This window comes from Nothoprocta perdicaria, unplaced genomic scaffold (genome assembly GCF_003342845.1).
Source record: "Nothoprocta perdicaria isolate Ctin4 unplaced genomic scaffold, notPer1 scaffold_132, whole genome shotgun sequence".
Classification (NCBI taxonomy): domain Eukaryota; kingdom Metazoa; phylum Chordata; class Aves; order Tinamiformes; family Tinamidae; genus Nothoprocta; species Nothoprocta perdicaria.
The window spans coordinates 773,128-787,232 of NW_020454450.1; the positions used below are offsets into that span (position 1 = coordinate 773,128).

General features: G+C 36.1%; 1 protein-coding gene across 6 annotated transcripts in view; it reads left to right on the top strand.

Annotated features, from left to right (window-relative positions):
* GULP1 (GULP, engulfment adaptor PTB domain containing 1) overlaps positions 1-14,105 on the top strand; it is a 95,007-nt gene that overhangs the window by 61,530 nt on the left and 19,372 nt on the right. For all 6 annotated transcript variants that reach the window (XM_026033708.1, XM_026033710.1, XM_026033713.1 and 3 more), the window contains exons 6-10: positions 4,369-4,440; positions 9,667-9,765; positions 11,960-12,097; positions 13,429-13,545; positions 13,904-13,996. In XM_026033708.1, the coding sequence (XP_025889493.1) occupies positions 4,369-4,440; positions 9,667-9,765; positions 11,960-12,097; positions 13,429-13,545; positions 13,904-13,996 (519 nt within the window). The remainder of the gene's footprint in view (positions 1-4,368; positions 4,441-9,666; positions 9,766-11,959; positions 12,098-13,428; positions 13,546-13,903; positions 13,997-14,105) is intronic.

The following is a 14,105-nucleotide window of genomic DNA, read 5'->3' on the forward strand; positions in this document are numbered from 1 at the left end:
TTTTTCCWTGAGTCTCAAGTGTTTTAGGGTCTTGCAGTTTTCTAAATGTTTTCCCTCTGGTTAACCATGAGAGGGGGACCAGGGCAAGTTAGATGTTTTCCTTTGCTTTGTGTTTGCAGAGTTGGAGCCCACTGTCTTCAACTTGTACTATCATGAGCACTTGCCGTGTTTATATTGTGGCCTGAGTAGCAATGAGGAATGTGGCTCAATGTTTTATATCAGATTTTAACACTAATCCTTGGAGGTACTAAACTGAAGCAATTGTGTTGTGCACTTGTAAGAGGTCATTGTAATTTCTTGCAACTGACTTGGATCATAAATTCTTATAAGCCAAGGACTATCTTCTSTTTGTGTAGTCTCCTGAAAAATGAAAGCCTCTAGGTACCACCCTTGTGCACACATGGTCATAGACTGAAGCTCAGAATAATTAAGGGTCAGAAGACCTGGAACTTAGCTCTAAGGAACTTACTCTGCTGAAGAAATAAATAGGGTAATTGGCAATGCCCACAAGAAGTGGGATGAATTCTTATCCTTATTTTGAATATGGGGAACCCAAGTGATATCCCCTCCCTCCCTCCCGCCCCCAACCCTGGTCGTTTCAGACATGGGTCCCAAATCGCTGTTTTCAAAACAATCTCAATATCATCCCTGCTCATACGAACACTTGTCAACTTTGCTTTTTTTCCTATTGTATGTCAAACTAAAGGTGTAAGTACAACTGCACTATTCCAGACCAGATTAATTTTAACACAATAGCCTCTGAAGATTGTTCTTTCGCTGGAAAGCGTCATATTGTTTATAAAATAAGTGACAGACAACTTAGTGTTGGATTGATTGTACTTGTAAAATTACTTAATAAATGCTTACCACATGTTCTCTTAAAATAGGTGGAGATGGCCCTCTTTATTTTTGGATCTTAAGGTTACCTGGTATTAATGTCAAGTTGAGAGTAGTTTCATCTTTTATCTCTTGCTAAAAGTCTGAAGTATTCCCTATTAAAATGCTTCAGCCTGCTAAAAGCTTCTTTCTGATTGAAGTTCAATTCCCTATTCTCTTCTATTTAGAAGAAAAAAATCTGATGTCTGGATAGTGCTTTGTTCACTAATGTAATAGCGTGATAGTGCAGTTTGTTTTATATGTCTGTCAAACAGTGGATTTAAAACTGTACTGTTGCCAGTATTTGAAAATAAATAACTCTTATTGTAGCTGGCTGTTAGAAAAAGGGAGTTAGTTGCAAATATTCTGAAGTTTCTGAAGGCCAAGTTTTGAGGAATGTGGATCCTTGCATGTATAGACTTTACAGCTGGCTTTCATATGGGATTATGCGAAGAAAAGAAACTGCCTCTTCGAAGAAATGGATTAATAAAAAAGAACATAACGCGTATAAAACAAGAAGCACAAAGAAGACACTTCCAGTTACATATGGGAAAAATGAAAGCCCTAATACATCTGAATCAGTGTAGGAAGTGCTTTTCTTTAGGGAGTGCGTTGCTCGTGTGGTTTGTRCTTCCAGAATCCAGTGTCGGGGTCAGGAAGGAGACTCAGCAGAGGGTTGCTGTCTTATGCAGATAGGATATTTGCAGTTAATGGYTCAGATACATCAAGAGTATGCTTCAATTCTTAGGAAGGTAACTTTGGAAGACAGTATTAGTGATATCTATGTGAGATYAACGTTATATTTAATGTAGTAGCTGTTTAGGAAGTAATTTTTAGGTGTAAGGGAAAAATGTAGTTTTCATTAGAAAATGCTGGCAGTTTCATGGCRACTTGTGTCAAAATGGTGTTATTAATTCATGTGAGTGTAGCATGCTTATTTTAGCACATTCTTGTAGCTTTTTTTATGTGAGTATACAGACTCAGCATTTTTTTCCTGTTGAAATTGTTTTGCTAGGAAAGTGTTAGGGTTATTCATTTTTCAGTATAGGAATTGCCATTTAAGAAACAGAATAATAAAATTAAATCACACTTAATCTTTCACTCTCATTTGTACCTAAGTACATATATCTGTCATGGAGTGACTCTCTCTTGTGTCAGATTTACATACAAAAGAGACCTTATTTGCCTACAGAGGTAGTTGTACACACCTTTTCCTGTGTATAAATGCCAGAGTTTGAAATACGGCTTGTGTTCAACTGGAAATCCAGAAGGTAAAGTTTGCAAGCGTAGTTTTGACATTAGTAGTTGCACTGTTCTCCATTTTATTCATTCGCTGAGCAAAGGACCCTTGCATGTCAAGGGTGATGGGCAGCACCCATGAAGAAAGAATTCTGTCTAAAAATAAGTGTCCCAGTCACATCCAGGGAAATTCTGTTAAGGAATGACTTTTTTTTCCAGAGATGCCTTCTTGCCCTGCCTCTGCTCTGCTGTTTTACCTCTCATAACAAATATTGTCGCCAGAATTGCTGTGTTTACATATTGGTTACTGGAGGTGTACAGAGGTTACTGGAGCTGTACAGAGGTGAAGAGTCAGACCAGAGTCTGAGTAAAGACTGTAGCCGAGTCAGGTGTTGCTTCTGTGGTTGTCTGAGGAGGAAGCAAGACCAAGGTGGACCTCTGCAGGTTCTGTTTCCCCATGGTGAAGTGCTGGGCAGCTGTTAGGGTAGCTGGTAACTCTGCCTTACAGTGGTGCAGCTGACTGTCCCCAGCCCCACTGTCACCTTCCATGCAGTGTGACACCACTGCAGGGCGTGACAGAGCTCGAGATGTGCTGCTAAAGCACTGAACAAATACTGAATGTTTTTCAGGTATAACTGCTGCTTTCTATAGTGAGAGTCCTGACAAGATAAGCTTTATTTTTTTCTGCTTTTTTGCTTTTTTTTTTTTCTCTCTATTCTAGCCTGTTCTTATCTTCCTTGTAGAGGTACTAGTTGCATCATTTAATGTTGTTTTACCTTTAGGCTAAGTGTTCCATTTTTATAACAAATCTAGTGGCAGTTTTGCTATTTGATTTGTTTTAAATATATCCTTGTTGCTCTCATTTGAACAGCMGTCCTGCCTGGAAAAGACAGTTGTTTTTTCAAGATATGACTGCACAAATGTGGCTCCCTGGTGGAGAAAAATCCAAGCATTTGTGTACTCTACCAAAAATCTGTGGAGAACCGAGAAAGCTGTTGGTGAGAGACACTCACTGGAGGGAGATGAACAGGCCTGGAAGTGTTTTTATAGTCCACACTGTAGACTTCCTGTTCAGCTGATGGAAAAGACTCATATGCAAGGCTGAACAAAAAACATTGATATTCTAAGATATGATTAACAAGTTAGATAACATTTGTTCATTCTTGATTCAAATCTGGTTCCACTTTTATTTTTCATCATTCTGATTTTTATTATAGACAGTCATTCTTTGATGTTGTGAGAATGGGTATATTTTTCTTCCTGTCATCAGTGAGTCAAAATTCTTGCAACTTCTGCTGTGGAAGGAGCTAATTTATCATATTTTGGCACCTATTATCCAGTAATTCGGCCTTGCTTTTTTTTTTCTTTCATTGTGTGGATTTACTAAGTGTTTTTGTTCTGTATTTCCTTTTTAATTCTGCATGAAGGGGAACTTGAATGTTCAGAGATTTCAGAGCTACGCAGAAATGTGTTGCTGTGAAAGATTTTTTATTTTTTTAAGAGATAGAAATGTGCTGACAAAAGAACAGCTGTTATTTTTTAAAATATCCAACAGTGCTCTCTACTGGAAGAGTGAAAGTCTAAGAATTATATTAACTGTAGGAGTAGTATTAGCTCACTGTTAAGGACAACTGTGTGTGGTGGCATTCTATTATATAACACAAAACCTTCCACAATGACTGTTTGCCTTCATCTCACAGCCTYACTGGATTCCTAAGATAAATTTATTTTTATGTGTATGTGAGAGCAAAGCAGGTACTCCAAAGGCCATGGTGAAATGGCCGTCTCCACGTTTCATTAGGATGATCAATTAATTCTTTACTTTAGATGTCCGGATGTAATCAACATCTCWTCTGTTAGGGATAATACCAACAAAAACTTTTATCCCTTTGAGTGTGTCATCAGAAGCCTCTCTTTGACAAACATATTGGTGGGGTTTTAGCTTAACTGTTGCAAGTAATGCCATAGTAATCGATTTCTTATATACAACAAAGTGGGATGACTGGGCAGMTGAAATAAAAAGGAGAATAGTTGAGAACAGGTGATGCAGCAAGTGATAAAAAGATGGAAATTATTTKTCATACTCTTTTGAATAGAGATAGCTATGTGAAGATTTGTTGTGTAATTAAAGCAACTATTTAAATACTTGTCTTTGGAGAATATTATTTGCAAATAGTGGGAAAACAAGTACTTAAGCTGCTTAGATCTTTCATTGTGTAACTCYTCATTTCTCACAAATTTCAACCTTTTCAGTTTCTTGGCAGTACAGAAGTGGAGCAGCCCAAAGGCACAGAGGTTGTAAGAGATGCTGTTAGAAAACTGAAGGTAAGGAAGCATTTGTAAATCTAATGAAATAGAACATATTTTTATCCTGTTACATGGATAACACACAAGGAAAAAAAGTGTTCTCTAGGAACCGTTGCATTAATCTCTTGACAGACATGTGGAGTCTTCTCTATTTTATATGTATTATCAGATGTGTTTTTTTGTGCAAATGTTTCATTGTACCTKATACATTTTGTATCAGAGAAATGTATTATATGCCTTAATGCTTAGTGCTTTTTCTCTAGAAATTTTAGGACCTTGTTAAGCCCAAACTAGGTAGCAACAGATTCTTTTAGCTGCCGTTTTCCCTTGGCTGTTGAACACCTCTGATTAGATTGCTGTAGTCCTAGGGCAGAACACTGATGGAACCCAGCCTTTCCTTGGCCTGGTAACTAGTGACTTGATTTTGCCTGACCTGGCTTTCCATGGGCTACAAATGCTTCCTGGGAAGGGTAATGTTTTTGTAAAATTTGGTGCCCTCACTGAGGACAAGCTGCTAGCACCAGAGCCTGGGAAAAGGAATGTTGCATGGAGGCTAGGCGGGCTACGAGAGCCCTGGGATGCTGGCTGTCCTGGACTGCTCTTCACCCCAAGCAGACTTGTCTGTTAGGCCTGYGATGCTGGAACAAGTGTCATTCATGCCCTAGCTGTGTTAATCGGTGTTATATCCTCACACATTGTTGCCATGGGAAAATAAGATTTAAAAACCTACACGAATGTATTTAGGGCACGGGGCATTACTGCCTTGCCCCCCAGGTATCAGCCAGTGCGCACAAAAGCAGTCTGTGCCAGTGGGTGCACGATGCCAAAGCTTCAGAAAATAGGGCCTTAACATCTGCTGTCGGGTTCTGTGCTGGTGGGCACTGAGAGACTTGGCAGGGAATGAAAAGCTATCCCAGTGAGAAGGCCAAAGGCAAACAGCAGAACTCAGGCTATACTTGGCTTTAGTCTATGCGCTAACGTGCTACTATGTTCTTATTTTGGCAAGGGTTATAAGTCATTTATTTCCACATACTGTTGTTATAAGTTTTCTTTTATCAAGGCATTATTTCATCAACACAGGTCAGAACAGACAGTTGACCTGTAGCTCTTTATTACTTCTAATCAGAAACTCACAGCTCAGACACTACTGAGAACTTTTTGCTTGCCAAAAGAATTAGTTTTTGTGCAAAATTGTTGCTCCCAACTTCATCAACTTATTTGTACCAGTAGATGGAGCTAATGTTCTACAGTAAGATCAAGTAACTTAGAAGAAGATAATTTTGTTAATTTTTCATACTTACTTTTTTATCCCACATACTAGTAGCATTTTTTTCTAAGCACATTGGCTCAGCTTCAATTAAAATACACAGTTTAAAGAGTCAAATTTATTTCAGAGGTCTGTCCATAGGGTTTTTATGCAGATAGTATTCTCAAATTTTTCAGATTTTTAATGCAAGATRAAGAAATAAACAAGAAAATGGGGCACAAGCATTTTAGTGTGCATTTTTATTTCTAATGTAAACTGTCATGTTGTTCTAGTAATTCTTTCCTTCCAATATTCCGATCAAGCTAATTTGTAGAATGAAAAAACAAAACACATACAGTAAGGGAGATGGCATCAAGGCAGTCCTAGACCATAGAGACATAGAAGCTGTCAAATCACATTGCATAAAATGAAGAGAGTGCTCCTCTTAATTGAGGGAGAATTTAATTCACTCTGAAGAAATTGACTCTGAAGAAATTAACTTAATTTACTCTGAAGAAATTAATTTCTTCAGAGGTTGTCATTTCATTAGATGCATATAACAAACATTCGAGATGGCATTGTAATATGACCTAAAAGATGCAGTCACTGCAGAAGAAACAATATCTAGAGTTTTTCTTCAACCATCTCCTTACAGTGTTCCAAGGGCAAAACACAGAGAAAGTGTTTTCCTACAGCCAGGTAGAAAACATGAGAATTAAGATGAAAATGTTAAAACTTGGGACAGAACATCTGTTTTATMTCCTAATGTGCTTCCTACTCTTGAATAGTTTTATTATTTTTTTGTGTTATAAATACTAGTTTCACTGTTTCATGGGGGACTGTATGAGGATCAAGATAGTTGCTTCAGTTAGAGGATAAAGATATTTGCTTCAGTTAATRTGTCATCTAACAAAAATATAAAAGCATTATTTATGAAGTGTGTGTGTGCATAAATCTGTGGGCTGCAGGCGCACTCTTGCTCAGCTACTGCAACTATGGCAGCCTCAAACATCTTCAAAGATCTTTTTGTGCACTGATAGGACTATTTTCTAACTGGAAGTCCCAAGTAAAAGAAAATAATTGAACCTGTATTCCCTGGCCTAAAGGTTAGTCTTTATTCTCTTGCTAAAGGTTAGCAATCAAAATCAGAAAAGTTTAGTACCCACATCATGGAAACCTGTTCCTTTCAGTTTCAAGTTAGCTTAATTTTTTAAATCATACAATGAAAAATAATTATTAAACCACATAATTTTAATTTGCATCATTTTATCTTTTGGTGTAACTTTTAAATACTCTTTTTTCTATTTCTTTGAATAAATCTCTTGGTTGATTTTAGAACTTGTATCTTTTTTTCCCCCTTATGAAATCTTAACTGATTCATCATTTGGTTGTGGCTTACTAATGCTTGGTGCATAAGTACTGCAATATTTCCAATGAGAACGTGAAAGCATGTTGTCTCAGCTACTGTAACAAACTACAGACCATATGGTATTTTCTTTCTTTTTTTTTGGTTTGTTTTTAAACTAAATGAAATCATAGAAAATAGATTTATTTGCATGTATTGGTTCCCYTAGAATATTTGGGCAAAATACAATTTCTTGTAGAGCAATCAAATAAAAGTTAATTCATACCAGTGAGCTGCTAGTGTTACTGGGCCAAATCTGGGTGTCTTGCCTGAGAACAGTGTGTATGTTATAAACTAACAGTTTAAGAATTTGGCCCACTGTGTCTCTTCCCATGCCATAGTGTGATTCATTACAATTTTATATCCACGTCTATTATTCCTGCATATCTTAGATCCAAGGATCAAATGTCTCTCCAAGTTCTCAGTATTCCTCCTCATTGTCCATTTTGATGCCAATGGGAGGCTACAGATTTTTACCCTCTTAAATAATGTTGTGGGTGGACTACAAATATTATTTTGTTTGACATGCATGCTAAAATAAAATAACTTTTTTGAATTTTTTTTTAGTCTAAATTCTCCAGAGATCCCTCAGTTATTTTCAGGTGGAAGGAATGTGTAGCAGTAACAGGCAGAGTAAGGGTTAGGGTCTGCTGTACAAACCTAGACAAGTTAGGGAGRTTTTGATCTTCTATAGAAGGCCAGATATGAGATTACTGTTTTGTTTCAGTTCTTACCCAGAACACAGGTTTCACTGAGCAAATCTTTTCAAACTGGAATTCATTTACAAACCAAACCCAAGAGAAAAACTGCGCAAATYTTGAGTTTGTTCGAATTTATTGGCATTTACCTTTCAGTCACTGCATCTCACTAAACATTTGATTTTAATGCTTATTTCTCTCTTTCTGTTTGTCTGTACTTGAGAGAGGCTTTCAAGAATCTTTTTCCCCATCATGAACTAGAGTTTCATTAGTTGCACTTGCCGAGCTAATGGAACTTCTTATGAAGTGGCTTGCCAGTCCTTTACCAGCTCTTGCAAATTTCTCCAATTTGTCAGCATCCTTCTGCATTTCAACATCTCAGAACATGAAGTTTCAGTGTGGTCTCACCAGCAACTGTATTCCCTGTAGTCATCTTTCTTTTTAAAATATCCAAGGATATTGCRTTAGTTTTCCTATCAGAGTGTCATGGTTAAAAGCCTGCCATGACACCCATAATTCCAGCTTCGTAGAGTAGTCTCCCTGGAAGGAAGCTTTGTTCCCAGATGCGTGATTTAGAGAGGCTGATATTGCAACAGAGATGGTTTGTTTGCATACAAGCAGTCTGTTGTATTCTGGTTTGCTGGCATGATCTTTGTTTGCTGCTTTAGCAGCCTGTATTGTCTGTAAGCTGTTCTCTGTAATGGTTTCAGATTTTACTACAAATCATTAGTTACTTTTCTTTTTCTGAAATTTTATTGTTTTAGCCCACAGATTTTATTAGGAACTTTTTTCTCATGGCCATTGTTCTATGTCATGCTTGAGAAATAAACTCTGCTGGAATAAATTAGAAACATATCTTCCCAATGACAGCTTCCTGTTTATAACTGCATCTGGAGAGTAATGCAACTAACTTAACTAATACTTTCTTTATATTGCTTCATTTCCTAAATATAATGGCACGCAATACACAGTTAAATGCCACATGTACTGTGATAGGCTGCGTTTTTCATAAAAATATGTATTGATTGTCATTAATTTCATGTTACTTGAATTTGCTRCTTCTTGGATTTTGCTTGTGGTGTTAGAGGGTGGAAGTGTGATGAGATCCTTTTTAGTAGGTTCGTGCCTGTGCGTGTGTTTTTTTAGTATTGGCACAGATTTTTTTTTTGCTGTAACTTCCTTAGTGTTATAAGACTTGACTACTTGGAGCAAGCTTGCTCCAGCTGTTCTAAACTTCTTGCAGACCTAGTTATTTAAAAATATCTTCAGTGTTGTAGCTGTTGTTCAAGTCCCTGATGTGTTGGTTACAGCTGGAATACCAAGCATTCCATCATTATTTCTCCTCCACAGTTCTCCTCTTCAGATATTCTACTGTATAGAAATACCTTGTACACATTTCTCTTCCAAAGGGGCGTCCTAAGGAGTTAAGAGCAAGATGTGTCAAATGTAGCAGCTAGAAAACAGGGTAGAAAAGGATGGGAGGTTTAAGTGGGACAGGTGAGATGATCCAGTCATAAAATGTCTATCCRTTATTTAGTGAACTGTCAACAAAACAACCAAGTAATTAAACGAAGATGATAGGTGTTGATCTGCTGTCTCCTAGAAATATGATGCAAGAATTATGATTAAGGGCAAAAATATTAGATAAATGTATCAAGATCTAGCCAAATAATTTWAAAATATTTTTTAAGGACAGGAATATTTTGTAGTACGCAGTAAGAAACTGTGTTTGCCTCTTCAGTATGTTTTGGAGTTGTTGGTATGGTTTATTAAAGCAATTTGAAGGAAGAAGGAAGCAACTTATGTTTGGAACACTTAAGAGGAAATAATTACTGAAAAATAAAGAAAACTGATAGTAATGTGATTTCTGCTTTGCTTTTCATTTCATTGAATAGTTTGCAAGACATATCAAGAAATCTGAAGGCCAGAAAACTCCTAAAGTTGAATTACAAATCTCAATTTATGGTGTAAAAATTCTAGACCCCAAAACAAAGGTAAGAAATTTGTGTTTGTGTTCTTAAACCACAATTAAAACTCTTTTAACTAAGTTTTTGTCATTTGCTATTTTTAACAAACTTTGCAGTAAAAACTGTTTTGCTGACGGAAACTTGTAAATGCCATTTCATGTTACAACATGTGGGTCATATCTTATTAAGAAGATTAAATGCAACTATTAAATGGATTAGACTAAAGCTAATAGTTTTTTTATCTTTATTTTTTAATCCTTCACACCACTGTTAAATAAGGAAAAGGAAAATGCTGTGGTAACTGCATGCTGTTATGTATGGCACCTTTCCATATGGTCACCATGGTGTTGGTGCCCCCATGAAGACGTTTTCAGTGAACAAGGAGAAAACTCATTTGCAGTGACTCATTACTTGTGCTGCGGGTTTGGAATTGCCTCCCCCTTTCATTACTTTTTTTTAGCATTACGGTTTTTGAATTTGATTACTGTATCCACTCTGCCTTAGAAAGCTCGTGTTTTCCTGCTGTGTTACTCATTTATATGTAAAATTCATTTATAGACACATGCCATACATAGCATCCCTTGGTTGGTTTTCTGTTCAGTATTTTAGAAGGTGTTAAATGTAAAGCAAGCCATCCTCCTGGGATAAAAAGCTAAAGTTAAACTTCCTCACTCTTGCTGTGGAAAAAGAAGGGCAGAAATTTCTGGGCAATAAGAACAATCTAACCTCTCAGCAATGCTGTTATTACTATTACATTACTATGTAGACTGTGATCAAGTGCAAACAATCTTTTTATCTGCCTTTTTTCAAGTTGCATGTAAAATTAAATTTGAATTAAGTTTTGATTTCATATACAGTAAAAGTGGATTTTTAAAATGTATGCATTCTGAGAACATAGTGAGTACTTTTCCTATAAGTGGCTATTCTGGAATCGGCCAAGAATCCAGTTGCTCTGTTTTAGTATCAAGTGACCATAACGTAAGCTATGGGCAGTGATGAAAACTTTAAAGATCCTTTAGGAAATGTCTTAAATTCTTTGTTGCTCTCACAGGTTTTTTTMTCTTATGTATTTTGTTTCCATGACTGTTGTTGTGGTAAGAGCAGGAAAATACTCAAGTATCAGGATTTCATTTCATACTGAACCCAGCAAAAGCAAGGATATAGGGAAATGGTTCTGTCTGTGAATGATGGATGTTGATCTCTAGACTTAGAGCAAGAAAAAATGTGTTATTAGCTGAAACTGTATTAAAGAGCTAATTAAGTGCAGGAGGGGGGGACTTTGGGCTSTAAATATTGAGAAATGGAACTGAGTGGCGGGGAAAGAAAGGGGGAAGAGATTGGCCACAGAGAAATATTTTGAAAAATGATTGTGTGTGGAGTAGATATGCCATTGAGATCATAGCAGACTGTAGCAATCCTAGATCCTGGAAACGTCTGCCATCCCGATGATGCACAGGAACATTTTTAATAGATAATAGCTCAAATTCAAACTGCATATTTTTCTTTAAATACTTTTTTCCTGTGTAATAAGCCAAATTAAATACCAAGAAGAGACTTGCTGAGTAAAAACAAGAAGTAGTTCAGATTATTCATTTCAGCTTGCTCAGCTGAAGAACAAGATGGTTGCAACATTTAAAAATATCTGGAGCATGTCGTTTAATGGAAAAGAAAATGTCTATGGTATCTCAAGTATGCAAACAAAAACCATAAAATGCTTATATTTGTTTTTAAAGAAATTACTTGTGTTATCTGATTTATTTCTTTGTTCTTCTATGTTTATATAGCAAAGTTGCTTTATTTCTGCTTCCTATATTTAAGGAAGAAAGGTAAGGCCTGATTTTGGTAGGACTGCAAACCCTAGGAGACTGAATGTGAAGATGGAATGTAGCTTGAAGATCCAAGTATTTTACACAATGAATCCTAAATAAATAGCACAGGGACCCAGAACAACAGTAAAAGTCTTTTTCTAAAACAGAAATGTCCAAATAAACCCTTCCAACTAAAAACTTCCTGTTTATATTCATTAAAAATGGGAATAGTGTTTTTAGTTTCTATTATATTTGTAAGTATGTTTGGGTTCTCTAGTGTATAGTGAAAGATACTAAGAAATGTTACTGCAATTTGTCCATTCTTTTGTATGTGGAAAAGAGATATATTCATTTTTATCTCAAGTATATGTAGTAATTCTTTAGCAATTAGTAATTTTTCTGTTTATTTGCAGGAAGTCCAGCACAATTGTCAACTCCATAGGATATCATTTTGTGCTGATGATAAAACTGACAAGAGAATATTTACATTCATTTGCAAAGATTCAGAATCAAATAAGCATTTGTGCTATGTATTTGACAGTGAAAAGTGTGTAAGTATGCAAGATACTCTAGAAGAATTTGAGTCTCTAGTATAGACTCGGATCTGCTTTCAAATAAAGGATGGATAATAAAATCAAATAGTCCTCCTACTGATGGGCATTGGTGTGACATGATCTTTCACGCTAATGTGGTGCACTGCAAATTAGATGTATTAATTAGCCTTTCCTGGACCGCAGTTCCTACTGCCCATACCGTAAGGCAACCCTCTGAATTACTCTTAGAGAACAGACAGTATCCCACCAAGCTTGAGATGTTTGCACAGCTGTTCGTAGAGATTGCTGCAACCCTGGGACTTGGTACTCTGGGAGGCTCTTCTGCTCCTGTCTCTGTCTCAGACACTCAGTTTCATGGGATTTTGTTGTTGTTTTTTTATTTCATATTTTTTTCTTAATTATAATGCTGCTCCTTTCTTCCTCCTTCCTTCCCTGCCACATGCATCAGGTTTTTTAATGTCTCTGTGTACTGCAGGAGAGTTAATTTCACCCACCACTGAAATGCACTCGTATCTGGTAGAACAGGGCAACTGAAATTCAGACAAGTGCTGTAGTAGAAGAAAATAATACTTGAATACAGGAAATGACAAAAGTCATATCTGGCTGAAACAGGGTTAGGAGTTCACTCTGGGAAATAAGGAACACTGAAAAAAGTGCATACTTACAAGTGTGCACATGTACTATATATCACTGCATACTAATTAATAGATTCTTAGATTACTTAATATATTTAATAGATTGAATGTTTCTCATGATTTTTATTGCTCACCCATGCTGACCCAATGCCAGCTTCAGTAAATATTGTTGAGAACRGTTGAATTATTGTAGTTTTAAATACTTGGGTAGATAAATTTTTCTACATTTTCATAAATGGTATGCTGTAAGAATGCTAAAAACAAGCACTGAAACCCCAATTTAAAACAAAACAGGCACAACTGAGCATCCCTTAAAATTGAAGCAATGGGTACAATTACAGAAAAGGCTGTAGCACATCAGAAGTTGTCGGGAGGTTTGCAGCAGCATGCTCTCTGTGTGCGTAGAAATGCGAGTCGTAATTGATACTAAGAATTAGCTAATGCTATTTTGCCTGTTTTCCACTCTTTGTGTAGAGGATTCTTCAGCTGCATTTAGTATATCGTATGTCAGGTTATTTTGTTCAAGTGTGATTACCATGCCCATTTGTAGTATTGACTTTAATGATGGATGATGTAACCTCTTTCAATGTGATACATCTTGTGAAATATTCTGTGATCTTTTGGAAAGAAAGTAATTACATACAGTATGCTTAATATGCTATTTTCAATCTCCTTTTTTTCCTTCATGTAAAGGCAGAAGAGATCACTTTAACAATTGGTCAAGCATTTGACTTGGCTTACAGGAAATTTCTGGAATCTGGAGGAAAAGATGTTGAGACAAGAAAACAAATTGCAGGTTTACAGAAAAGAGTAAGTTCTACATGATTTTTAAAGAAATAAATGTACTGTTGTATTTGTGTGCTCTTTGCAGCAGTTTAATTTTCAATGCTCTTCTCAAATTGCTAGCGATTTCAACAGATATTGACAATTGAAAAAAATAATACTATGAAAAAATTATATGTGCCTTTGTTCATCTTGCGTAATTACTAGAGAGAAAAGCAAGGCTGTATGAAAAGCTTGTTTTCATTACTTTGTGTAATTTAATAGGAACACCTAAATAGTTAATCAACACAGTTCATATAAAACTTATTCTTAAGGAACAGTTAGTAGCTACTATGAAAATGAATGAATATCCGAATAGCTGTTGAAATAACTACTTACTTTGTAGATTCAAGAGCTAGAAACTGAAAATGCAGAATTGAAAAATAAAGTTCAAGATTTGGAAAATCAGTTAAGAATAACACAAGTACATACATCTCCAGTAAGTACACGAATATAACTTTTATATTTGACATTACCAATGATCGTAAATTTAGAGTGTTATGATAATTGTTAGTATCCCAGTTCTTTCTAATGATTATAATTAACAT